General features: G+C 44.8%; 5 protein-coding genes across 5 annotated transcripts; 4 read left to right on the plus strand and 1 right to left on the minus strand.

The window, feature by feature from the left end:
- Positions 1-445: 445 nt before the first annotated feature.
- On the minus strand, positions 446-1,006 carry LOC142984394 (chorion class A protein Ld19-like). The gene is made up of 2 exons (XM_076131949.1): positions 956-1,006; positions 446-814 (listed from the first exon to the last, which is right to left on the minus strand). Exons 1-2 carry the CDS (start codon positions 1,004-1,006, stop codon positions 446-448), a joined length of 420 nt encoding a protein of 139 aa, XP_075988064.1.
- A 341-nt stretch (positions 1,007-1,347) lies between these two features.
- LOC142984395 (chorion class B protein Ld34-like) lies at positions 1,348-2,002 on the plus strand. Its single transcript, XM_076131950.1, has 2 exons — positions 1,348-1,398; positions 1,487-2,002. Exons 1-2 carry the CDS (start codon positions 1,348-1,350, stop codon positions 2,000-2,002), a joined length of 567 nt encoding a protein of 188 aa, XP_075988065.1.
- A 2,120-nt stretch (positions 2,003-4,122) lies between these two features.
- LOC142984548 (macrophage mannose receptor 1-like) lies at positions 4,123-8,402 on the plus strand. The gene is made up of 6 exons (XM_076132251.1): positions 4,123-4,201; positions 5,211-5,318; positions 5,766-5,885; positions 6,392-6,583; positions 7,634-7,873; positions 8,179-8,402. Exons 1-6 carry the CDS (start codon positions 4,153-4,155, stop codon positions 8,382-8,384), a joined length of 915 nt encoding a protein of 304 aa, XP_075988366.1. The 5' UTR covers positions 4,123-4,152; the 3' UTR covers positions 8,385-8,402.
- Positions 8,403-9,043: 641 nt separating this feature from the next.
- Positions 9,044-10,443, plus strand: LOC142984549 (chorion class B protein Ld34-like). The gene has a single exon (XM_076132252.1). The coding sequence runs from the start codon at positions 9,790-9,792 to the stop codon at positions 10,441-10,443; it is 654 nt and encodes a 217-aa protein (XP_075988367.1). The 5' UTR covers positions 9,044-9,789.
- A 1,681-nt stretch (positions 10,444-12,124) lies between these two features.
- On the plus strand, positions 12,125-25,733 carry LOC142984547 (macrophage mannose receptor 1-like). The gene is made up of 6 exons (XM_076132250.1): positions 12,125-12,190; positions 12,577-12,684; positions 13,366-13,488; positions 23,767-23,958; positions 24,457-24,717; positions 25,327-25,733. Exons 1-6 carry the CDS (start codon positions 12,139-12,141, stop codon positions 25,578-25,580), a joined length of 990 nt encoding a protein of 329 aa, XP_075988365.1. The 5' UTR covers positions 12,125-12,138; the 3' UTR covers positions 25,581-25,733.
- The last annotated feature ends 187 nt before the right edge of the window (positions 25,734-25,920 follow it).

Raw genomic sequence — 25,920 nt, forward strand, 5'->3', positions numbered from 1 at the left:
TATCACAGACAACGCGTGATTACACGTGACATAACTGAGTGATTTGATTTGTTAGAAAGTAAATCAAGATCAAGGTCTAGGGACTGGCGTGGCGCCCATAGCCAGTTGCGCTCACCGATCGGTAAACGATCTGTGGGTTAAGCAACCATTGGCGCGGTCATTCCATAGATGGGTGACTGCATAGTGGTATTTGAACTGGGCGTCTTAGTGCTTCGGAGGGCACGTTAAAAGTCGGTCCCGGTTGTTATCTACTACGATGACAGTCGTTAAGCCATGTCAAAGGCCCTCGGGCGGCTTGAACAAATTTGACACTAGGTTGACCACTAACCATACGATAAGAAGAAGAAGTACAGTTTACTGATAGATTTGAGAAATAAAACGAAAAATAATAATTGAAATGCTGTTTATTCTGTTTTTATCCCGTCAAGAAATCTTGTTGTTCAGTTCAGTATCCACAGCCGCAAGCGCACTGTCCAGCGATGGACACGGCGCCACAAGCCGGCACAGCTCCTTCGAATCTCACAGCGCCCAAGATAGGCACCTGACCGATGACGGCGGTGTTACCGGCGACTGGCAGCTCACCGGCGACCGCCACGTTACCTTCACCGGCGCCGCCGTACGCACTCGCACCTGAAGCTGCATACCCAACACCAGCAGCGCTACCATACGCGCCGAGTCCAGCTAAGCCTCCTGATGCGGCGAGTCCACCGTAACCAAGAGCGGCTCCACCGCAGCCGAGAGCAGGAGCGATGCCAGCGAAGGGAGCGGCGACACGCGCGCCGTAGCCGCATCCACCGCACTGACTGAACACGGTCTGGAGAAACGACAAAATTAGAGAAGGATCTGAGAATCTGGAGAAGTTGGAAATATTGCAGATTTGTCTTATTAAAACTTAAGTGGAACAGCACTTGAATTTTCGCCGCTCTCTTAAGTGCAGAGAAGAAGGTTTACTCACTTGTACCAAGCAAGCTTGGACGCAGAGGAACACAACAGCGAGGGTATTCATGTTTGATGTTTGTTCAACGAGGAGCTGAAGACTGAATGATTTCAAAGCTCTTCAATGCGTCTTATATACTGCAAAAGCTTCTTGGTATCACGTCTATTTCTGGCCTATCTATTTCGTGCGTAGTTCTTTGTTCGAGGGCCCTTACGACACTTGTGAAAACCTCGCATATTTTATATTTGTAGGTAAATTTTGTAATAACTGATAAACATTTGAAAAATACATTTCGAAAATTGCTGCAACGCAAAAAGATAACGACAGTTTTTCAATATAAATAGAACGTGGATTCTTGGAAATTGCATGGTCAAGTTTGATTTCACACAACTAAGTCAAATCAAGACAAAATGGCAGCAAAAGCTATCCTCGTGTTCTGCGCTCAAGCGCTTCTGGTACAGGTGAGTGATTCATTGATACATTATTTATTTAATATTATTATGAGGAACGTATGACACTTGAAGTGACTCTCGCTGTTGACATCGACAGAGCGCACTCAGTCAGTGCCTCGCGGCGCCTGCTAGAGCTTGTGGCGGTGCTGGTTGGGCAGCTCCTGCCCTCGCTGCTCCCGCCAACATTGGCAATGCTTGGGGATGTGGCGCTGCTCCAGCTATCGCAGCCATCGCTACCAGCGGCGGTGGTCTACCCGTCTCCAGCGCGTCCGCTATCGCTCCCATCGGTCTGTCCGTAGCGTCTGAGAACGCTTATGAGGGCGCGTTGAGCGTGCTCGGTGAGCTGCCGTTCTTGAGTGCTGTAGCTCTGGAAGGAGTGCTGCCTTCTGCTGGTGTGGGTGTCGTGAACCACGCGTGCGGTAATGGAGTGAGTGCTATTGTGAATGAAGGCTGGGCTGCTGGCGCGGCAGGTATTGCTCCTGCTGGCGCTGCTCTAGGTCTGGGCAGAGCTGCGTACGCTCCTGCCGCGGCTGGTTATTTGCCTGCTGCCGCTGCGTACGGCCCTGCTATTGGCAGCAGTGCTTGTGGCTGTGGAAGCGGACTTCTGTACTGAATAATTAACCACCGCTCGTATGATAGTAACATGATTACTGAATAAACCTGATTGCAATTAATTTGTCGCATTTTATTATATGTGATGCATATTTTGATCAATATTATCCCCAATAAAAAATCACGCCATTTGGTTTGCTTTGTTTTGACGCTAAATAATAACATACAATTGAATACACTTACATTTAAATTAGTGTAGAATTAGGTTTTGAAATAATCTATATTTGTTATTTATCCTCTTAGGTAAGTTTGAATGTACATTTTGAAAATGCAATTTATATGTTAATTACTAACTAACGTCTGCAAATCTACTATAAATAGATCCCAGGAACCCAAAAGACCAGTTTTTCTTTTCTGAGATTTCAGTTGAAAAATGGAGAGTACGTAAAGCCGTCAGGCCTGCGCCTGACCTCTCTCTGGTCGTGTCGGTATAGCCGTCCCACCAGACTATGAGAGTAAAGAAATAGAGAGTGTACCTGTGTATTGTGCACACACTTGGCCACTATAAACAAAGTCCTGCACAATTGGCTGGTTTCAATGAACCTGGCAGCCGCAGCCGAAATTGGCCAGCACGACATAATTATTTATATGTAAATGCATATTATAATTAATTTAAAGAGTTATTTATAATTGACCTCTGATATCTATACTAATATTATCTATACTAATATTATAAAGCTGAAGAGTTTGTTTGTTTGTTTGATTGTTTGTTTGTTTGTTTGTTTGTTTGTTTGAACGCGCTAATCTCAGGAACTACTGGTCCGATTTGAAAAATTCTTTCAGTTTTAGATAGCCCGTTTACCGAGGAAGGTTATAGGCTATATATCATCACGCTACGACCAATAGGAGCAGAGCAGCATCAAAAAATGTTACAAAAACGGGGGAAATTATGACCCATTCTCTCTTACGTGACGCAAGCGAAGTTGCGCGGGTCAGCTAGTTAATAATATAATTGGTTGTAATATAAATAGCTTTTGAGAGGAAAGGTTTAAGTATAAAATAATTGTTTAGCTAATTGTTAATTCTGATTATAATTAGGTTTTCAGCTTCAGCTGTACATCCCACAACTTTGTTCGCGTGAACTTTATTTATAAAACCGCCTTTTCTTTTTTTGAACTTGGGGAAATACTTTTTAAAATATAATGATTTTTTATCGCTTTAATACCCGGTTCCTGTGGGCACCGTTCAACTCCTTACAATGAGGGAGGCATATATTTCCCGATAAAACGCCACATCAATATTTAATTTTTCCAAATTTTATTCTAAATTCAGTCAAAATCAATTTGAAAAACTTTATTTGTATTAAAAACAATGGACAACTCACACTCGGTTATTTGATTCCAAACTAAATAAAGCTTGTACTATGATAACCAAAAAATTTATAAACATACTTATATATTTCTAAATACATAATTATATAGATAAATTAACAACCAGTCTCAGAACAGATACTCGGGTGCGTCACACAAATATCTGTCCCGGGTGGTATTCGATTTTCTTTTTAATAAGGCTACTGCACTAGGAATTGCTCTTGTGTGGCGGGGACTTTTACAAACACACAAACAACGGACACAAAGTAGAACCAGACCCAAATCAATTATTTGTGGATAGCACAAATGATTGTCCCGTGTAGAAATCGAACCCACGACCTAGCGAAACAATGGTAGCGCCGTAGTGACTTAAAACACTGTACTACGGAGACAAAATTGGCAGGAATAATTAATAATGATGAAAAAATATCTTAAGGACTTAATTTACCTTTTTGTAGTAGCATAGGTTTTTAGATAATGTTAGGTCGGGGAAAAAGTCTTTTCACATTATAGTATGTATGACCTTGTATTAAAATCTTGGCTTCAAGAATCACAAATGAGTACACGGTTCATTAGGTTTTTTTCAGTGAGCTTGTGAGGTACCCAAATATCGAGCTTTTTGTGTAGAGAAAAGATTTTATTACAAGTTCATACATACTATAATGCGAAAAGACTTTTTCCCGACCTAATATCACAAAACCCTTAAACAACGGGAATTTTAGTCGCTTTATCCTTACACAGAACAGTGTGACGTCATGATATCATACCCGTATTGTATATAAACAGCTCGAGAGGAACATTCATTACATTACTGTGTGTTGTGTTCATCAAATCACTAACAATGAAGTACAGTTTGACAGCGCTGTTGATAGTTTGTATAACATCCTTAGGTAAGTAACTCAAAATACATACCTTTATATTTAACTAGCCGACTCGTGCAACTTCGCTTGCGTCACATAAGAGAGAATGGGTCATAATTTTCCCCGTTTTTGTAACATTTTTTACTGTGACTTTGCTCCTATTGGTCGTAGCGTGATAATATATAGCCTATAGCCTTCCTCAATAAATGGGCTATCTAACACTGAAAGATTTTTTTCAAATCGGTCCTGTAGTTCCTGAGATTAGCGCGTTCAAACAAACAAACTAACTCTTCAGCTTTATAATATTAGTATAGATGGGTTTTTCAAGCCTTCCAAGTAGAAGTTTGAGACGAAGGTTTGAACCTAAGACCACTAGCACGGCTCTCTACAATTGCAACCATCCAGTATCGAGAGTTTGACATGGACTGCCAAAATACTCATAGTTGTTACGGAGCCCGTAGTAGACACTAAAGAGATTTTCGTGTAAAATTTCTCGATAGCTAGCCGGTAGTCGTAGGGAATCGAGCTGCACGTAGGTTTATGTACGACTAGCTGACCCGCGCAGCTTCGCTTGCGTCACCTAAGAGAATGGGTCAAAATTTTCCCCGTTTTTGTAACATTTTTCGTTGCTACTCCGCTCCTAATGACCGTAGCGTGATGATATGTAGCCTATAGCCTTCCTCGATAAATGGGCTATCTAACACTGAAATAATTATTCAAATCGGACCAGTAGTTCCTGAGATTAGCGCGTTCAAACAAACAAACAAACAAACAAACAAACAAACTCTTCAGCTTTATAATATTAGTATAGATTTATTAGCTAAAGTTGTGTGTGTTAAAAGTTTCACTTATTATTTATAACCTACTTATATCACTCGATTATCATAGCTTTTCTGCTTTTATTACTTACAAATAAAAATTGTAATAAAACCTACAGAAAAAATGCAAAACTGAAATATTTTTTAAGACTTCCACATTCCGTTCCCATCAAAGTGGGACTCTAAAAAGTTAAATTTGTTTCTGTTGTGTTATTTTTCAGAGGCCGTTAAATTCCGTTGTGATTACACTTACAACGGTTCAGGATGGTACAAGTATCATACAATACCGCTACCTTGGCGCGAAGCCCGCCTCATGTGCTACCATGAAGGTTCGTATTCTTAATTTGGAAATGTAAAATTATATTATTAACTTTAAAATAGTCTTAGTAAATATTATATAATATTTTTTAATACGTATAGTAGTTGCATTAGAAACAAATAGTTTTTTTTTACCAAAGTAGTTATTAGAATTTTAGACATTTAAAATGAACTGCCAAAATAGTTCTGACGGAGCCCGGTAGAGGCGCTAAACAGATTTTCGTGTAAAATTTCTCGATAGCTAGCTGGTTGTCGGTAGTCGATAGTAGTAGAGAATCGATCTACTGTTTTCCAGGAGCACGAACTTGTTTTCTTTTGTATCAACATGGTTGCTTAGCAGTTGAAATAATGCGACTTTTTTTACGAATTTCGGTTTAAATAAGGCAGTAAATAAACAAAAACGAACTTTGAAAATTGGCTTTACTTCTCTTATTCTTTCTGTTGTTTTGTATCCACAGGTGCAATGTTAGCCTCTCCGGTAAATCATCACAAAATTGAGATGTTAAACATGCTACCAACTAGTGACGTATTCACTGGATTCAATGCTATATCGAAAGGACACTACTATTCTGTTGACGGTGAGAGCTAAATTTATTATTATTATATACTAGCTGACCCTCGCAGCTCCGCTCACGCTTTCTTGTTTTTATTTAACACCGCGCATTTTCAAATTTATTCACCTTTTACACCTTTTCTGGACTTCCACAAATAATTGAAGACCAAAATTAGCCAAATCTGGCCAGCCGTTCACGAGTTTAAGCGAGACTAACGAACAGCAATTCATTTTTATATATTTATAGATAGATAGATATTTATCAGTTATTTGGTGGCCATAGTAAAAGCTTTCCTTAGTGTGGAATTAAACGACCGTAACATGTGACCGTTATCTATGTTTAATTTGGATACTGGTATCCCTTTAAATCCGAGAATAGACCCAAGCAGTATTAAGCGTGACTATTGAACTATCAGCTACCATTCATAAAAGTAATAATTTTAATTTCGCCTGACAATAGGCAGCGATTTAGCGTGACAAAGAAAATAAAAACGTCTATGAGAAAATAATACTATTAGTGTATTTTTTTAGGAATCCCCCTGGACAGTACACCACACGTATGGGCTCCCAAGCAGCCAGACAATAAGAACGACGCAGAGAGATGTCTCACCATGAGTCCAGATGGCAAGTTATCAGACGTGAAGTGTGAGGAGCCCCGACCTTTCATGTGTTATAGGAAGGACTCAAAGGTTGATGTTAACGCTTGCGGCACTACAGATCCAGGTGAGATTTTCGCTCCGTTTAACACTGTGGAGGAACGAGGTGTCATGTTCCTCCAACACAAAGGGAGGATGCTCCGACCAGGCGAGGTGACTATGCCTGGTGGGCCTAGGCTGCCCGACTGTTCTAGTCGGGAACTTAAATAAATAGTTAATTGCAGTGCAAACACTGATAGCGCGATTCAGGACTTGTGACGTCAGCCACTCTGCGAGTTGGTGGTCCTGCGCTCTGCGGTTAGATGTCGCTACATGTAGCTATCCTCTACAACACTAAGTGTCAGATTCACAGCTTATGCCAGTTAAGGCAACGTATTTGCTAGATAAAATGACAGCAAATGTACGAAAACAGCTGTCTGAATTCGAAAAAGAAACCTTCTGTAACGCGATTCTGTAGCTCAATTTTCTACTACTACCGACTACCGACAACCGAAATCTATTGCTATCGAAAAATTTTACAATAAAATCTGTTTAGTGCCTCGACTGTGCCTTGTAAAAACCAATTTGGCAATACATTTTAAATTACAAACTCTCGATACTTGACAGTACTGACTGTTAAGATTCTTGCTACTGTACAGTCAGGACTGTCAAGTTTCGAAAGTTTTACATTTAAAATGTACTGCCAAAATAGTTCCTATGACGATAGAGGCGCTGATCAGAATTTCATACAAAATATCTCGATAGCTAGCTGACTGTTGGTAGTCGAAAGTGGTAGAGAATAGAGCTACAGGTAGGCTAATAAATAAATAAATAAATTTAACCCATTAATTTCCTACTGCTGGGCAAGGGTCTCCACCCGTAATGAGGCAGATGTCAGGTTTAGAGTCCACCACGCTGGTTAATTGCGGGTTGGGGACTTTGCATACTTTTCTATAGAACTCTCATGCAAGGTTGCATCACGATGTTTTCCTTCACCGTTGGAGCAACTGATAATACACACATAACTACGAAAAGTCATTGGTGTGTTGCCTCGGGTTCGAACCTGCGACCACTTGCGTGATACCAACTCATATCACTCGGCTATCGCTGCTACACACATACATGTTTTTTATTACAGAATACAAGTATCAGCCCCTCGTCAAGAAGTGTTACAAGTTCCACTTAAACCGTGGTGATCACCAGGGCGCTCGTTTCGCGTGCTCTGCGGAAGGCGGCCGTCTCGCAATGGTTACCAATGAAAAAGAGGAAAACGTTACCAATAACATAGTGATGGAGTATCTTGACAAACTGGGAGCTTTCCAATTATTATCTGCGCTTACAATCATGACGCCTGAGAATTCTTGGGTGAATGAAGAAGGTGAGATTTTTTTTTAAACACATTACTGTCCAACTGCAGGGCAGGGGTCTCCTCCCAAACGAGAGGAAGGAGTTAGGCCTTGAGTCCACCACGCTGGCCAAGTGCGGGTTGGGGACTTTGCATGTCCTCAATAAATGTATTAGAATAGAAATAGAAATTTTACGCATGCAAGGTTTCCTCACGATGCTTTTTCTTCACCGTTGGAGCATGTGACAAGTCATTGGTGTGTTGCCTTGGGTTTGAACCTGCGACCACTTGCGTGGGAGGTGAGTTATCCAATGATATTTATGTATTTCTTTTATCAGGTCTCAACATGGTGGCTTACAGCTTGCCCAGGTTAGCTCCAGGGAAACAAGGCAAAGATGTGTCAAAAGTCTGTTTATCTAGGTACCGAGGCAGTGGTCTATTACAAGGCTTGGCTTGCGACTCATTTAATTTCATCTGTGAAAAGGACCCAGCTTACCCCCGTGTGTGTACCAAAGAAGAGACTATGGACAGAATCATTTTATAAATAAATAACTCAACATTTTTTTTATTGTTTTTTTCATAAAGTTGGTCTGTCAGCGTCTTATATCAGGTCGGGGAAAAAGTCTTTTAGCATTATAGTATGCATGAACTTGTAATAAAATCTCTTTAGCTTCAAGAAGACTTTTTCCCCGACCTGATATTTAAGATCTCTGATGAATTTATTTATTCTATCTATGCTACCTTATACTAGCAGTACAGTACCTCGATTCTCTACCACTATCGACTACCGACAACCGGCTAGCTATCGAAATTTTGACATTTAGAATGTACTGCCAAAATGTTTCCTACGACACCCGTCAGAGGCGCTGATCAGATTTTCATACAAAATTTCTCGATGACAGTTCGGTTGTCGGTAGTCGATAGTGGTAGAGAATCGAAGTACAGTACACTAAGTGTCTTCTACACATGCGAGTTATTGAATTGACATTCCGTTAAACGAATGTCCGAATGTAATATGATACTGTAGTACCTTAAATAAAAATGACTTATAATAAGGATAAATAAAATAGATTATATAGACAAAAAGAGTTGAATATATTATTTCAGTATTGCAATTTATAAATTGATACCAAATTCATCATCAAACCATCATTATTTAGTATCCACAGCCGCAGGCGCACTGTCCAGCGATTGACACGGCGCCACAAGCCGGCACAGCTCCTTCGAATCTCACAGCGCCCAAGATAGGCACCTGACCGATGACGGCGGTGTTACCGGCGACTGGCAGCTCACCGGCGACCGCCACGTTACCTTCACCGGCGCCGCCGTACGCACTCGCGCCTGAAGCTGCATACCCAACACCAGCAGCGCTACCATACGCGCCGAGTCCAGCTAAGCCTCCTAATGCGGCGAGTCCACCGTAACCAAGAGCGGCTCCACCGCAGCCGAGAGCAGGAGCGATGCCAGCGACGGGAGAGTAGCCACATCCACCGCACTGACTGAACACTGTCTATAAAATAACCCAGATTATTTACCAGAGCTACAAATAGAACATAGTGCCACTGCATATAAAAATATAGAAATTATTCGAATTTATAGCAAAGTAATGGATTTCACTCACCTGTACCAAGCAAGCTTGGACGCAGAGGAACACAACAGCGAGGGTATTCATGTTTGATGTTTGTTCAACGAGGAGCTGAAGACTGAATGATGAACTGCAACTATTCACACGGTTTTATATTCGCCACAATTGCAGTTACTAGGTCTGTATTATTGCAGTACGTGATGTACATTATGTTCGCTAAATAAGTGCAATATTTATCGCAAATGTCACAAACAGTATTTCATAGACGAGTGTAAGTGATTGTGTATTGATAACACAGTGTTAGTATAAAAGCAGCAGCAGTGGTGCTGGACATCATTCTCGCGTCAGCAGTACAATAAGTAACATGTCTGCCGCAGCTATCCTCGTCCTCTGCGCTCAGGCGCTCATCGCACAGGTTGCATTCAGTCAGTGTGTTTATCCTGGAGCCAATCAGCTGCGCGCTGTAGGTGCCGGCTATTCATCATGTGGCGCACTGGGAGGTAATGGATTGGCTTACGGAGCTGGACTCGGCATTGGTTCAGGGTGTGGCATCGGCGCTGGTCTAGGTTACGCAGGTGCAGGCATAAATGCTGCAAGTATCGAGGTGACTCCCACCAGTGGCGGCGCTCTGCCCGTCTCCAGCGCCTCCGCCATCGCTCCCACCGGCCTTTCTGTAGAGTCTGAGAACGCTTATGAAGGCTCTCTACTCGTAGTCGGTGAGCTGCCGTTCTTGAGTGCTGTTGCTTTGGAGGGTGCGTTGCCCTCTGCTGGTGCAGGCATCGTCAACTACGGCTGTGGTAATGGAGTGACTGCTATCACAAGCAATGCTCTCAATTCTGCTGGTGCTATTGGTGTTGGACCAGCTGGTATCGGCTACGGTGCTGCTGGCTATGGAGCTGCCGGCTATGGAGCTGCCGGCTATGGAGGTGCTGGCTGCGGTTCAGGTATAGCAGCTGTTGCTCCTGCTGTCATTGGTCTTGGACAAGCCGGAGGTTATTGTGGCTGCGGAGGATATTAGGAAAAATAATATTGGATATAATCTATGTCATAATTGTGTCAAACCATAAAATATGACTATTACTTTTAAATACGTTCAATAAATAAAGAAGTGATGAATATGCTACAATATTGTTTTACTTACTACAAGCCTCTGCCCGCGACTCCGTCCACGTCAAAAGATTTTATTTAAACAAATATTTTACTTTGAACCACGCGTAGTTCAAAATGGAAACTATGGCAATTCCAGTGACCTCAATAGAAGAAATACGTGGCAAAATTTTGGTAATATGTGAAATTTTATATAATTCGTTCTTTATAAAAGGCAACTCCCGCACTAAGAATTGCCCTTGTGTCGCGGGGACTTTTACAAACATAAAAACAACGGACACAAAGCACAACAAGACTCTACACAATTATTTGAGGATCGCACAAATAATGGTCCCGTGTGGGAATCGAACTCACGGCCTCCGGACTGTGGTATCGGCGTGGCGACACAAACCACTGCGCCACGGAGGCAGTCAAATTTGTATTTAATAAATTTAAAAGTATGAGTTGGCCACTGTAGTGGACTCACGGCCTACACCCTTCCTCGTTCGGGAGGAGAGCCTCGCCCTGCAATGAGACAACTGCGGCCTAAACTGTACCCATCGTTGGATAACTTTTTCTTTTTTATTGAATTTGACACACATACAATAATAGAATACGGGAATTAACGCGAACACACATTTTACCTTAAAATACCTAACGTTTTGGCGCAGGTTTCACTCGTTAGGCATTTTAAGATAAAATGCGTGCTCGGGTTAATTCCCGTATCCTATTATATGTATATTAAACATGCAACGCGAGAGTTTAAAAGTTATAATTTGACACATGTCAAAAAACTTGTCTTTAAAAAAATACTTTATTATTTCAAAATTATCTCGAATGGTGTCAGAGGTTAAGGTTCAAATGCTATCTTTTGGGATTTATCCATTTCTTGTTGATAAGTAATTAATTACATTATTTGTATCGGCAATATTAATCCGTGTATTGTGATAAAACTGTCGTGGTTCCGTATTAAAAAGATAAATTATGTCTCAAGTATGAGTGCAAAGCTTCGATATAGAATAGGCAAGATTTATATTGTGGAGTAACGAGGTGATCATGTTCCTCCAATACAAAGGGAGGATCCTCCGACCAGGCGAGGTGATCATGCCTGGTGGGTCTAGGCTGTCCTACTGTGCTAGTCGGGAACTTGTATATATAGTCAATTGCAGTGCAAACTTTGAAAGCGCGATTCAGAACTTGTGACGTCATTGCAGTCACACTGCGCGTGGTGGCGGTTGTGCGCTCGTCTCAATAGATGTCGCTGTATGTAGGGATCCGCTACAATAAAAGCATGGCCTCAGCCTTTCTTCAAACAATGTTGGAGTCGGCATCCAGTCTCACCGAATGCAGCTGAATACCAGTATTTTACATGAAGCGACTGCCTATCGGACCTCCACATCCCAGTTACCTGGGTTATAACACGATACCCCTCGGTAAGATTTACGATTTACTTACACAATTACGCATGCGTGTTTCTATATCACGGAACCCCAAAACGGCAATGGGTACTTAGTCACTTTTAAAACACAACATAATGACGTTGTGACCTAGTACATTTATTTATATATAAAGAGCTCACGATAAACATATAAGATATTATTGTGTTGTGTTCGTCAAATAAATTACAATGAAGTACAGTTTGACATACGCGCTGTTCATAGTTTGTGTCTCATCCTTAGGTAAGTCGTTCTGCCTACGATAGTTGAAATGACGCATCTTAATTTTAAATATTAAATTTAATATTAAATATTATTGGACAACTCACACACGGTCATTTGATTCCAAACTAAGCAGAGCTTGTACTATGGTAACCAAATAACTGGTAAACATACTTATATACTTCTAAATACATACTTATATAGATACATTAACAACCAGGCTCAGAACAAATACTCGTGCTCATCACACAAAGATTTGTCCCGGGTGGGATTCGAACCCACCACACGCGGCGCTACGGTTGTTGCGGCGAGGTGACCGCTTAAACCACTGCGCCAAACGTGCAGTTATAAATGTATCTAACATTGTGTAAGGAGAGCCCTTTTGTAAATATTGTTTTGTTTTTCAGAGGCCGTTAAATTCCGCTGTGACTACACGTACCGCGGGTCAGGATGGTACAAGTACCACGAAATACCGCTGCCTTGGAGAGATGCTCGCATGATGTGCTACCACGAAGGTACGTATTCTTTTCACTAGTAATACATCATTTAGGAAGCCTTTTTTAAATTGTCGTGTCAGTTATTTTCACTAGTAGGGATTCTTTTTTTCTCACTGGTTGTGTCAGTTATCTGTCCCACTGGGGTATGAGGAAGAAGGAGATAGAATATAATTAGGAATAGAGAGTGTATCAGCTGTGTATTGTGCACACACTATATAAGACTTGGACGGTATAAACTTATTCCTGCACTTGCAAACTTATTGTTAAACTTATTGCTGCTTCCTTTGAAATTATCGCCGCAGCTAGATAAGTAGCTCGATTCTCTATTTCTATCGACTACCGGCAACCGACCTGACATCGAGAAATTTTGTATGAAAATCTGATCAGCGCCTCTGACGGGTGTCGTAGAAAATATTTTAGCAGTACATTCTATGTGTCAAAATTTCGATACTCGACAGTACCGACTATACAGAATCGCGCTATTGTATCACGATTCTTTACAATTGGAACCATCGACTATCGAGAATCGACATCTAAAATGTACTGCCAAAATAGTTACTACGGCGTCCGCTGGAGGCGCTGAACTGATTGTTTAATTTTCTGTAGCTAGCAGGTTGTCGGTAGTCAATAGGGGTAGAGAATCGAGCTACAGTTAAGGACGTTATTCTTTTTATTTAGTTTTTTGTGTTGTTTTTACAGGTGCAGTACTAGCGTCACCTATTACAGCGAATATGAAATCTGAAATGAAGAGTTTGATGCCTTTCCCTGACATATTTCTTGGATTCAACGCCATTTCTAAGGGACAGTACTATTCTGTTGAAGGTAAGTCGGGCAGAAAACTTTGTTTATTAAATAATTCTGTAAGCAGATATTTTTTTATATCACTCTGATGCAACTACACTTAGTTCGTCTTGTGGTAAGCAGTTTCCATGCCCTATGGAGATGTAAGTAAAATTAATGGTCACTATTCATTACATCGCAGCTTACGACCTAACGTGTTAATCACTATAGTCTAAGGCCGCGTTCCTACTATGTCGTAACGATCGAAATCGTGTCGTCTATATGTGAAAACCTCCATTTAAACATATAGGCCACGACACTTAAAACTACACGATTATCTGTCGTCACGACAAAGTAGAAACGCGCCCTAAGAAAGGAACAATGTACAACATAGCTTTCAAATAGTTGTCAACTGAGATACATGCCCCACTGCGACACCATGGGCGCACGCGCGCTAAAGCGCTTTTAAAACCTACTTTACTCCATTTTTAAAGAATCACAAATCACATATCTATACTAATATTATAAAGCTGAAGAGTTCGTTTGTTTGTTTGTTTGAACGCGCTAATCTCGGGAACTACTGGTCCGATTTGAAAAATTCTTTCAGTGTTAGATAGCCTATTTATCGAGGAAGGCTATAGGTAGGTAGGTAGATATATCATCACGCTACGACAAATAGGAGCAGAGTACCAGTGAAAAATGTTACAAAAACGGGGAAAATTATGATTCTCTTATGTGACGCAAGCGTAGTTGCGCGGGTCAGCTAGTTGTAGTCTAAGGGCAAACCTCAGCAGAAAGTTTATTCGTCTGTTCGTTCTGAAAAGAACACTCACTGGCGCAGCAATGAGACAGTATTGAGCCAAATAGTATTGTTTATCAAGTCAGTCAAATGGATCGAAGTTATCAAATTATTTAAAGAATATTTTAGTATCTGTTTTATGATAATAATAGCCTCTTAGCATCATAGAGGCAATCATTTTTTGATTGAGTTTTATCATAACTTTTAAACTCTCGCGTTGCATGTTTAATCTATACTATAATATTATAAAACTGAAGAGTTTGTTGGTTTGATTGTTTGTTTGTTTGTTTGTTTGAACGCGCTAATCTCAGGAACTACGGGTCTCCCCCTCGGGGAGTTTCCACCTTGTCGTGGTGAGGGGGCTCAGTAGCCGTGGCAATCCAGCCACGGTGAAGCTAGGAGGGACTCAACCCGTAAGGCCTGACAGAAGTCAGGTTCGGGGGCTGCCGTCTCTTTTGAGATGGTGGTCGCGAGGAAGAAAACCTCTATAAAAAATTACCCTTTGGCAGCTCCGTTCCTCATCCCACAAACTTTCGGGTCGGTGGTATGGCGAGCGGTTCTGGCTGGTGTGGCGGGAAGCAACGGCGGGTAATTTCCTCGCGGGTATTGCTCGCCGGGGCTTCCAGGCCAGTGGGGGGAGGACGGGCTCACCCGGATTCGGTATCGTTTCTGGGTGGGCAGACTTCAGTCACCGTCTTCAAACTCGTTATCCCGTCGGTGGTGTCGTGGTCACGTCTCGCGGCCACTGCTGGGACCGAGGGCCTTGCCTTAACTGGCTGGGTCAAGAGGAGAAAACCTCAATAAAAAACTTTAGGTTAGAATGCCCGTGAAACCTGCCCGACCTCACGGTGTAGATAGGGTTACCCAGGTACAGGGGGCTCTGCCTGGGTGGACGGTATATTTCCCCCATACTCGTGGGATCAGTATGGATATTGCCAATTATAATAAAAAAGTTTGTGGAGAAGTTGGGGACGTAGTCCTTGTTTTAGATGAGGGAATATTCAGGCGTCCTAAGACGCCTGAAAATACCCAGACGGTGAAAGGAGGCGGAGGGGGTTCCAGGCCCCAGACGCCTAGCGAAAGGGGTTCTAGGTCCCGGACGCTTAGCGGAAGACGTTCCAGGTCCCGGACGCCTGTGGTGTTGGGGGCCTCTAGTTCGGGGCAGGCGGACCAGCTCGCTGAGTTATCCGAGGCTGAGCGGCCTTCGTACTTCAGGCGTCCCTCGATTAGTGACAGCGAGTCGGAAAGGGACGAGGCTGCCTTTTCGGGCGGAGCCATGTTCAGGAAGGGACGCCAGGTAGCCAGCGAATCTGGCAAAGGCCGAAAGCGGCCAGTATCAGCCATGCGCCAAGAGGCCGAGCCTCTGGCCAAAGTGAGCCCACGCAAGGGTGGGAAAAAGAAGAAAGGAAAAGCGCGATCGCCTCCCGCTAGCGAAGAGGGTGGCCTCAGCTGTGCCGTAACCGGCGTAATCCGGCGGGCGGCGTCCGAGTTGAGCCGGCGAACCGCCTCGGTCGAGAACGTCGCTCTAAAAGCAGAGAATCATCGCCTTACTCTCAGGGTCGACCATCTCACCAAGGAAGTGGCGGCCCTGAAGGAGGTGGTGGAGTCCTTGTCGGCAAATTCTAGGCCGACTGAGGTGGCGTCGGAGGGCGACTTCGATCGGAGGTTGGCCGATTTTCGGCTATTCTTGGACGCCCGCTTCGGGGCCATAGAGGCCCGGCTTCCGCCGGAGCCTCGCCTCCGCCCGCCTCTAGCAGCGGACAAAGGGGTGGCGCAACCAAAGCCCGCCCCGCAGACTAGTGTCGCGGGGGCAATTGTCCCTCCGGCCCCGGCTCCTTCTTCGGCCCCTTCCTCTGGGCGAGATGGCAAGGCCTCCAAGGGCAAAGGCAAAGGTAAGAGGAAGGGGAAGAAGTCAGAGGGGGGAGTTGTACCGACTCCTGCCCCTGCTCCCGCCCCGAGCCAACCTGCTTCGGGCCTTCCGGTGGGCCCACCCCTTTCTGAGGGATGGAATGTTGTGGCGCGTAAGCGGTCAAAGAAAGGGGCAAAGGCTGCCGCACCGGCGCAGACGCCTGTAGCCGCGGTAACCAAGCCTCTTGCAAAAAAACAGGAGAAAGCGGCGGTCGCGCTGCGTCCCCCGTCGGCTGCAGCAATCATTCTGACCGTGTCGCAGGATGCCATCGCGAGAGGCATCACCTACGCTAAAGTGATCGCCAGGGCGAAACAGAACATCGTCCTGGCGGATCACGGCATAAGCGGGATTGCCAAAATCTGCGTCGCCGCGACTGGCGCGCGGAAAATGGAGATCCCCGGTCCAGATGCGGAGAGAAAGGCGGACTCCCTCGCGGGGAAATTGAGAGAGGTCCTGGGGGGTGACGCGATAGTGTCCAGACCCTGTAAGTGCGTCGATTTACGAATTCGCGGTCTGGACGACTCTGTAACTCCAGAGGAAGTGGCTCAGGCGATTTCGCGAACCGGAGGCTGCTCAGCGGAAGCAGTGAAGGTTAGCGCGGTCCGCAGCGGACCACGCGGAGAGGGTACGGCCTGGGCAAAATGTCCAATTGCGGCTGCGAAAAAGATTGTAGATGCCGGAAGGCTACTGGTGGGGTGGGTCTCGGCTCGCATTAGTGTCGCTGAACCCCGCCAAATGCGCTGCTTCCGGTGCCTGATCGCCGGTCACGCCCGGGCCGTTTGTGATTCCGAGTGTGACCGCAGCGACATCTGCTACCGCTGCGGTCAGGCCGGACATAAGGCGGGGCAGTGCTCCGCCGCACCGCGCTGCATACTTTGCGTGCAGGCGAAATTGCCGGCGGAGCATCGTCTTGGGGGTCCCTCCTGTAGGGCCCCCAAGCCCAAGAGTAAGTTAAGAAAGGCCTCTCAAAAGACGGGGGCTAAGGCTCCCCAGGACATTATGAATGGCCAGCCGTCACAGGCCGGGGAGGCAATGGAACTTGGCAATTAAATAATGGCCGAGATCCGCCTCCTCCAGGCGAACCTCAACCACTGCGCTGCAGCTCAGGATCTACTGCTCCAGAGTATGGCGCAGTGGTTGATACACGTGGCAGTGGTCTTCGAGCCCTATATGGTTCCACCCCGAAATAATTGGGTTGGGGACCTGACGGGCACGGCGGCCCTGGTGAGGTTGGCGTCGCACGGCTCGCCACCTTTCGAAAGGGTGGCGAGGGGTCGCGGATGCGTGGCGGCGTCAATGGGATCCGTGACGGTGGTCGCATGCTACTGCTCTCCGAATTGTGTCCCGTCTGATTTTGAGCGATTCCTTCAAGAGGTGTCGAGGCTCGTCAGATGGGCACACCCCTCCCCCGTTCTCGTGGCTGGAGATTTCAACGCCAAGTCTGTGGCGTGGGGATCTCCGGCAACTAATGCCAGGGGACGGGCGCTGGAAGAATGGGCTGTATCGCTCGGGTTGGTTCTGACCAACCGGGGTTCGGTAAACACGTGCGTGCGCCAGCAGGGTGGCTCGATAGTGGACCTCACGTTCACTAATGCCGCTCTGGCACGCCGTGTCCGGGACTGGAGCGTGCTGGTGGAGGTCGAGACAGCATCTGATCACCGGTATATCCGGTATCGGATTCTCCCTTCTCCAGCTGCTCCGGACAGTCCGGGTCGGGCCCCGCGCGGGGCCGGTCCGAGGTGGGTACTGGGGCGTCTCGACCGAGAGCTGCTGGTCGAGGCGGCCCTAGTGCAGTCGTGGAGTCCAGCGCCCGAGGGTCCGGCGGACGTGGAGGCAGAGGCTGAGTGGCTCGTGGACGCGATGTCGCGAGTTTGCGATGCGTCCATGCCGCGGGCCCGCCCTTGCCTCCTAGACGTCAGGTGTATTGGTGGTCGCCGGAGATCGCGCAGTGTCGTCGGAACTGCGTGATCGCTAGACGCCGATACGCCCGAAGCCGGCGCCGCCGCCGCAACGAGGCCCGTGAGGCCGAATTATATGCCGCCTATAGGGACTGCCGTGGGGCCCTATCGGCGGCTATTGCGGAGGCTAAACAAAAGGCCTGGGAGGAGTTCCTGGAGACGTTAGACCGGGACCCCTGGGGGCGGCCCTACAGGTTGGTGCGTGCCAAGCTACGCCCCTGGGAGCCCCCAGTGACGGAGAGTCTCCAACCCGAGTTTCTGGAACAGGTAGTAGCAGGCCTGTTTCCGGACCGGGGGGAACATCCTCCCCCGTTTGCGGTTGCGGCGACGGTGGATTCGGGGAGCAGTACCAGCAGTGAGGAGCTTGAGGAAGCAGTCGCGCCCGAAGTCACCTTGGACGAGTTGCACCGGGCGGTGGATAGGCTAAAGGGCCGTAACACCGCTCCGGGGCCCGACGGAATTCCCGGACGGGCATGGGCATTGGCTCTGCCCAACGCGCTCGAATCCAGGGTGACATGGCTGTTCTCCTCGTGCCTGGCGCAGGGTCATTTTCCCCGTAGGTGGAAGACGGGAAGATTGACCCTGATCAAGAAGGAGGGACGCCCGCCAGATTCTGCGTCGGCTTTTCGTCCCATCGTCTTGCTCGATGAGGCCGGCAAGCTCTTTGAGCGCCTTTTGGCAGCCCGTCTCACCGAGCACTTAATGGGACCGGGACCGGACCTCTGTGACTCGCAGTTCGGGTTTCGCCGGGGCCGGTCCACCATTGACGCGATCTCGCGGGTGAGATCCCTGATTGGGGATGCAGTGAAAGGGCGAGGGGTGGTCGTGGCGGTGTCTCTTGACATCGCCAACGCCTTTAACTCGCTTCCCTGGAGCTGCATCCTCGCTGCGCTCAGCCACCACCGCGTGCCGGAGTACCTGCGGAGAGTGTTAACATCTTATCTCTCCGACAGGTCCGTAGCGTATCCCACGCGGGACGGGTGGCGTCAGAGGGTTGTCAAGTGCGGTGTTCCACAGGGGTCGGTACTTGGTCCGACATTGTGGAACATCGGCTACGATTGGGTGCTGCGGGAACCACTCGTGGCGGGGGTCGACGTGACTTGTTACGCGGACGATACCCTCGTCACGGCCCGCGGCGATACATACCCGGAGGCGGCCCTCTTGGCCACGACCGGCGTCGCCGAAGTTGTCAGCCGTATTCGGCGCCTGGGGCTCGTGGTTGCCCTAGACAAATCCGAGGCCATTTGTTTTCATGAACCTCGGCAGGCGCCGCCGGGCGGAGCGCAGCTAGTGGTGGGCGGAGTTCCTATCTGTGTCGGTAAAACGATGCGGTATCTAGGTATCGTCCTCGACAGCAGGTGGAACTTTCGGGAGCACTTCCGTCGCCTGGCGCCCAAACTTGTTGGAGCTGCCGGGGCACTGGGAAGATTGCTTCCGAACCTGAGGGGGCCCTCGGGTGCATGCCGCCGGCTTTACACCGGCGTTGTGCGTTCGATGGCTCTTTACGGGGCGCCCATCTGGGTGGATGCCCTGAATCGCCGGAACATTGCGGTCCTTCAGAGACCGCAACGTGTGATGGCGAACAGGGCCATACGGGGATACGTGACCGTCAGCTTTGGGGCGGCATGTGTCCTCGCCGGGACTCCCCCATGGGACCTCGAGGCCCGTGCCTTGGCGGAACGTTACCGCCAGGCGAGAGCAGAGAGCCCAACTAGCACACAAGCGCTATAACAAGCTGCACAATGGCCGGTTAAAGGATTTTTATAACGCCTTAGGCTCCTTAGTAAGAAGTATAGTGGTTCTATAAGCGGCTACAGATCTCTTGTAGCGTCAAATAGGCCCATACTGTCCAGCTTATAGCTCGATATTGGATCTACAGTGGTCGTAAATAATAATTTTAATAGTACGTAGTATAGTAGTAATACAGGAGCGCTAAAATAAGATGAAGGTGGTATAATCGCGCTGCAAGAGCTTTTTCGAACGCTCGTGGCGCTAACCACCTCTGTACAACAGCTGGTAAGCGCCACGAAGCTGCGAAAAAGCGATTATACCACCTTTACCTTATTTTAGCGCTACTGTGTAACGGTTATAAATGCTAACGCTCTAAATTAGTAATATGATCGGTTTATTATGGTGTAAACTAAATATATTTGAATCATCAGTGACAAATGAGGAGACATTTTATTTTTACGGATTGGATTATTAAAATAACAAGTAGTCTATCGCTTTTATTTCTTTGTGTACGTGATATGAAAGTGCGAGTTCCAGTTTGCTGTCAATATATGTGTATATTATCGTCAATATTTTCATGCGCCCTCAAAATATTCAGTTTTAAATGCAAAAATTATATAGATATGTGGATTTGGAAATTGTATTTTGAACATAAATAAGACTTTGAGGGTTACAGATAATTTAATTAGGGTTATAGGTAATAAAAAATGATTTTAATTATGTTAACGTTACCAGGCTATAGATTTATATGATCTTCAAAAGATCGTAATAACCTCAAAAAATATGTTTACCAAATGCTATAATGGCGTCTCGATCAAGCAGCTCTCAGAGTTGGTTACATCTGCTCTAGCGCCTTAAGCTGTACAAAGGCTCTAGTGTTTGCTGATGTAGACCTCAAGGTTCTGCAGTTGTGGCATAGGAGTGCTTCAATATAATTGTTTTGGTCGCACACCAGCATTTTACTCGTACTTTTAGGGGTCAGTCGTTGAATATTAAAATAGTTTATTTATTTTATTTATTTTATTTATTTTATTTATTTTATTTATTTTATTTATTTTATTTATTTTATTTATTTTATTTATTTTATTTATTTTATTTATTTTATTTATTTTATTTATTTTATTTATTTTATTTATTTTATTTATTTTATTTATTTTATTTATTTTATTTATTTTATTTATTTTATTTATTTTATTTATTTTATTTATTTTATTTATTTTATTTATTTTATTTATTTTATTTAGTTTATTAATTTTATTTATTTTATTTATTTTATTTAGTTTATTTATTTTATTTATTTTATTTATTTTATTTATTTTATTTATTTTATTTATTTTATTTATTTTATTTATTTTATTTATTTTATTTATTTTATTTATTTTATTTATTTTATTTATTTTACTTATTTTATTTATTTTATTTATTTTATTTATTTTATTTATTTTATTTATTTTATTTATTTTATTTATTCTTTAAAAACAGTTGACAGACTGAACCACCACTGCATCTATGTAAATATATTATGATAATAATTTTAAGCTTTAGTATAAAGGTATATTACTCGGTTATAGCGCTTTAGGTGCTTAACATAATTCTGTAATCCCCATGGCTGTAAAAATGTTTCGAATGATACCTTATACATCTATTTGCCGTACAGAAGCCATATAAATATCTGATATAACGCTCAAGGCGCTATTAAAAACCTACGCAACTCTTTTATAGATGAGTAATACACTAGCCCTAAAAAAATCTGTTATAGAACCTAAGGCATTACAAAAAGCTTATTTACGCTCTTGAGCGCTATAAGCGCAACGCATAACTCCGTTTAAACTCCTTTATCTCCTAAAGTCCCCTTATACAGTTAACGGTGTTATAGAAGATTCCATTAACTCAGTTATACTTCCCTAGGCTGTCTAGCGATGCAATTACATGCTCATATATCACTATAAGTCATTAGTTTCCTACTAAACGGCTACTGTCCCGCCTAGCTGTTAAAGGGTTTTTTAAATAGCTAGTATACAACTTATAGAGAATTGTACAGCATTTGAACGACTCTTATGCAACTATCAGGCTGTATAACGACTGTATAAGCAGCTTGTGTGCTAGTTGGGAGGGACCAGGGGACCGGACTGCTGCCAACGGGAGCACTCGCACGGCGTGAATGCCGTGACGAAATCCTCCGGCAGTGGTCCGAGCGGTTGGAGGAGCCAAGCGCCGGTGTACTGACCATCGGCGCTATCCGACCGGTCCTGGATCGGTGGGTCAACAGGCGACACGGGTCGATGACCTTCCGGCTGACGCAGGTCCTCTCCGGGCACGGTTGCTTTGGGAGATACCTGTGTCGGATTGGCAGGGAGTCGACGATGGCTTGCCATCACTGTGGCTGCGCCGAGGACACGGCGGAACACACACTCGCCGTGTGCACGGCGTGGTCGGGGCCGCGCGCGGCGCTTGTTGACGCCATCGGAGCCGATCTGTCGCTCTCGACTGTGTGCCAGGCCATGGTCGACAGCGACGAGGCGTGGAGCGCTATGGTCAACTTCTGCGAAGAAGTGATCAAGCGCAAGGAGGAAGCGGAGCGGGTCAGGGAGCTCGATCCCCTCGCTGATCCAAACCGCCGACGCCGCGTCGGGCGCAGGCGGGCGGCGCACCTGCGCCGCCTTCCTCCTTAACTGGAACCTCCGGGTGGCGGAATGGGACTTCCGTCGCCCACAGGAGAGGTGAGGTTCCCAAGATAGGTGATGGGCGGGTGGTGTCACGTCCATCGTCTATGGTGTTTGATGCCGTCACTATCCACCCAGGCGGCATCACCCAGGGTAGGGCCCCCCCTACAGGGGGGCGAGCCGCGCATGGCGTGCGTCTTGCGGTACTAGCTCATAGCGGTTATCCCGGCGCACGTCTTTGCGGAAGCGGTTGGACACTCGTCAGGTTTTTAGTGGGCTCTACGGCGGACCACATACCCCGTTTGCGCAGTCCCAGTGCAGCGGGGACCTAGCCGGTGGGTCGTTTTAATCGACTCCAACGGGTTTTCCTGACGAAAAAAAAAAAAAAAAAAAAAAAAAAAAAGAAAAAGGAACTACGGGTCTGATTTGAAAAATTAGGGCTAAGGCTATAGGCTATATATCATCACGCTACGACCAATAGGAGCAGAGTATCAGTAAAAAATGTTACAAAAATGGGGGAAAAATTCACCCATTCTCTCTTATGTGACGCAAGCGAAGTTGCGGGGTCAGCTAGTGTATAATATAATACGGGAATTAACGCGACCACGCATTTTACCTTAAAATGCCTAACGTTTCGGCGCAGGATGCACTCACCCTTTTAAGGTAAAATGCGTTTTTGTGTTTTATCAGTTACAATAATTACTATACGACTACCGGAGGTCATGTATTCTATAGAAGTCCGAACAGGTGGGTCTTTTTGTATGTATATATCATTATGTAACAACTAGCTGCTGCCGGTTTAAACAGTTCTTTTACAAAAAAAAACCTTTTCTACTTTTACACATAAATCTTTCTCTTGAATCACCCTTTAAACTGCTTGATTGACTAAGCATACAGATATAGGGACAGACGCGTACATAATTTTATAACCCATTACTGTCCCACTGCTGGGCAAGGGTTTCCTCCCAAATAAGGGAGGGGTTAGGCCTTGTGTCCACCACGCTAGCCAAGTGCGACTTGAGGACTTTGCATGCCCTCAATAAATGTATTTAACAAATTTTAGGCATGCAAGATTTCCTCACGATGTTTTCCTTCACCGTTAGAGCAAGTGTCAATCATTTCTAATACACACATAACTTCGAAAAGTCATTGGTGTGTTGCCTCGGATTCGAAATTGCGACCACTTGCGTGGGAGGTGCCAACTTAAAGCACTCGGCTATCACTGCGACTTTAAACTATGTAGTGATAATTAATTTTCAGGAGTTCCTTTAAGCACTATACGTCGCGAGTGGGCTCCTATGGAACCTGACAATAAGAACGACACGGAGCGATGTCTCTCCATGAGTCCAGATGGCAAGTTGTCAGACGTGAAGTGTGAGGAGCCTCGACCTTACTTGTGTTATAGGAAGGACTCAGACGTTGATGTTAATGATTGTGGCACTATAGATTCAGGTGAGGTTTTGTTGCACGTTTTTTCTGAAGGTTTATTTTAAACAAGCACTAAAAATCATATTCAAGTTAAAGACATAAATAAATTCAACCCATTAATGTCCCACTGCTAGGCAGTGCTGGGTCTCCTCACGTAATGAGGGAGGGGTTAGGTCTTGAGTTCACACTGGCCAAGTGCGGGTTGGATAAATTGACAACATGATTCTTTAAAAATTAATAATTGCTGAAATAAAATCGAAAACAGGAAGTGTTGGCGCACTGTTTAATACTTAAATTACTTCAAACTTAAGTTTAACTTTACAATATTATTTGCGACATTATTAAATGCTAATATTTCTATATATCTATACAAATAGATAAAAAAAAAAAGAGTAAGCGCGCTACGCCGTAGTGCTCTTCCACATCGTTGCCCACCAGAAACATTCCCAGGATACTGGCAGCATTGCCACGTCGGTCGTAGGGCAATAGTTAATCTTTTTCTAAATACTACTTTCCTTTCAGGATACAAGTTCGAGCGGCGCACAGAAAAGTGTTATAAGTTCCACTCACATCCTGCTAACTTCGTCGACGCCCACTTCGCCTGTTCTGCGGAGGGGGGTCAGGTAGTTATAATAAATAGCGACAAGGAAGCTGCAATTATCCGTGAAATGATGGACGCGCATCCAAGGGCCAGTATCGTGGGAGGGTTCAACAAAGAATATATGCATCTAGGATTCGTTAATTGGGGCCACAGTCCACAGACCAACTGGATGACTCTTGAAGGTACTTTAACTGTTTTGACATCTCTTTGGCTTCCAGAATCACAAATGAGTACACGTACAAATAGTATCGAGTCTCTATCATGACATATTAGGTCGGGAAAAAGTCTTTTCGCATAATAGTATGTACGAACTTGTAATAAAATCTCTTTGGCTTCAAGAATATCAAATGAGCACACGGTTCATTAGGTTTCTTTCGGTGAGCTCGTGAGGTACACAAATATCGAGCTTTTTTGTGTAGAGAAAAGATTTTATTACTAGTTCATACATACTATAATGCGAAAAGACTTTTTCCCCGACCTAATAATTTTATTACCTACGCCTCCGTGGCGCAGTGATCGCCACGCCGCTACCATTGCGTCGGCCCTGGTTCAATTCCCACGCGGAACAATTATTAGTGCGATCCATAAATAGTTGTTACGGGTCTGGTTATACCTAGAGTCCGTTGTTCGTATGTTTGTAAAAGTCCCTGCGACGCAAGAGTAACTCTTAGTGCGGGAGTTGTCTTTTTAAGCCAAAAATATTTTAATCATTTTAGAATATAAACCGACGCGGCGACGTCACGAACGGAAGGTTTTTGCTATAACATTAATCGTCATATTTATATTCTCAGGTCAACCCATCGAGACGGCTGGCTTGCCTGAGTTTGCGCCCGGAGAACCGAACAACATAGAAACTGAACCAGAGAACTGTGGATCTATACACAGAAACTCCGGTCTCTTGAACGACCTGCCTTGTACAGCGCTGGTGTTTAATTACATATGTGAAAAGGACCCGAGTCATCCACCCGTGTGTACTAAAGAACAGTCTTATGTGATGAGCCAAATGAGCTATGAAGTTCCAACTTCGACTGTAGTTTACACATAAAATTAAAATGATAAAATATATATGAAACATTATTTCCATGGCGATAGGCAGACCAAAGAATGCCTTATTGAATGTATGTTTTACATAATGTTTAAGGCATTTGGCCTTAAACATTATGTTTATATAATTAAAATTATAATTTATATGTATACCTAAAAATATGAAATCTGAAAACAATATGAAATAGGTACTTTCAAATAAATGCCTTATAAAATAAAAAGTTTTTGTCTTTTATCAGTCCCCCTGTGACGTAGACCGAAATAAATAAAGAAAGAGCGCGCGTGTGAGGAGAAAGGAAAGAGCACGCGGCGCGCTCATCTGTCAAGCCCGCTAAGCAAAT

Source organism: Anticarsia gemmatalis, chromosome 27 (assembly GCF_050436995.1).
Source record: "Anticarsia gemmatalis isolate Benzon Research Colony breed Stoneville strain chromosome 27, ilAntGemm2 primary, whole genome shotgun sequence".
Taxonomy (NCBI): Eukaryota; Metazoa; Arthropoda; class Insecta; order Lepidoptera; family Erebidae; genus Anticarsia; species Anticarsia gemmatalis.

Excerpts from the sequence above, each read along its gene's own strand:
- LOC142984548 (XM_076132251.1), top strand. The coding sequence starts at position 4,153 with ATGAAGTACAGTTTGACAGCGCTGTTGATAGTTTGTATAACATCCTTA. Across the intron at positions 5,886-6,391 it reads ACACTACTATTCTGTTGACG|GAATCCCCCTGGACAGTACA; the intron begins GTGAGAGCTAAA and ends GTATTTTTTTAG. Across the intron at positions 7,874-8,178 it reads TTCTTGGGTGAATGAAGAAG|GTCTCAACATGGTGGCTTAC; the intron begins GTGAGATTTTTT and ends TTCTTTTATCAG.
- LOC142984394 (XM_076131949.1), bottom strand. The coding sequence starts at position 1,006 with ATGAATACCCTCGCTGTTGTGTTCCTCTGCGTCCAAGCTTGCTTGGTA. Across the intron at positions 815-955 it reads TCCAAGCTTGCTTGGTACAA|ACCGTGTTCAGTCAGTGCGG; the intron begins GTGAGTAAACCT and ends TCGTTTCTCCAG.
- LOC142984547 (XM_076132250.1), top strand. The coding sequence starts at position 12,139 with ATGAAGTACAGTTTGACATACGCGCTGTTCATAGTTTGTGTCTCATCC. Across the intron at positions 12,191-12,576 it reads AGTTTGTGTCTCATCCTTAG|AGGCCGTTAAATTCCGCTGT; the intron begins GTAAGTCGTTCT and ends TTTGTTTTTCAG. Across the intron at positions 12,685-13,365 it reads CATGATGTGCTACCACGAAG|GTGCAGTACTAGCGTCACCT; the intron begins GTACGTATTCTT and ends TTGTTTTTACAG.
- LOC142984395 (XM_076131950.1), top strand. The coding sequence starts at position 1,348 with ATGGCAGCAAAAGCTATCCTCGTGTTCTGCGCTCAAGCGCTTCTGGTA. Across the intron at positions 1,399-1,486 it reads CTCAAGCGCTTCTGGTACAG|AGCGCACTCAGTCAGTGCCT; the intron begins GTGAGTGATTCA and ends TGACATCGACAG.
- LOC142984549 (XM_076132252.1), top strand. The coding sequence starts at position 9,790 with ATGTCTGCCGCAGCTATCCTCGTCCTCTGCGCTCAGGCGCTCATCGCA.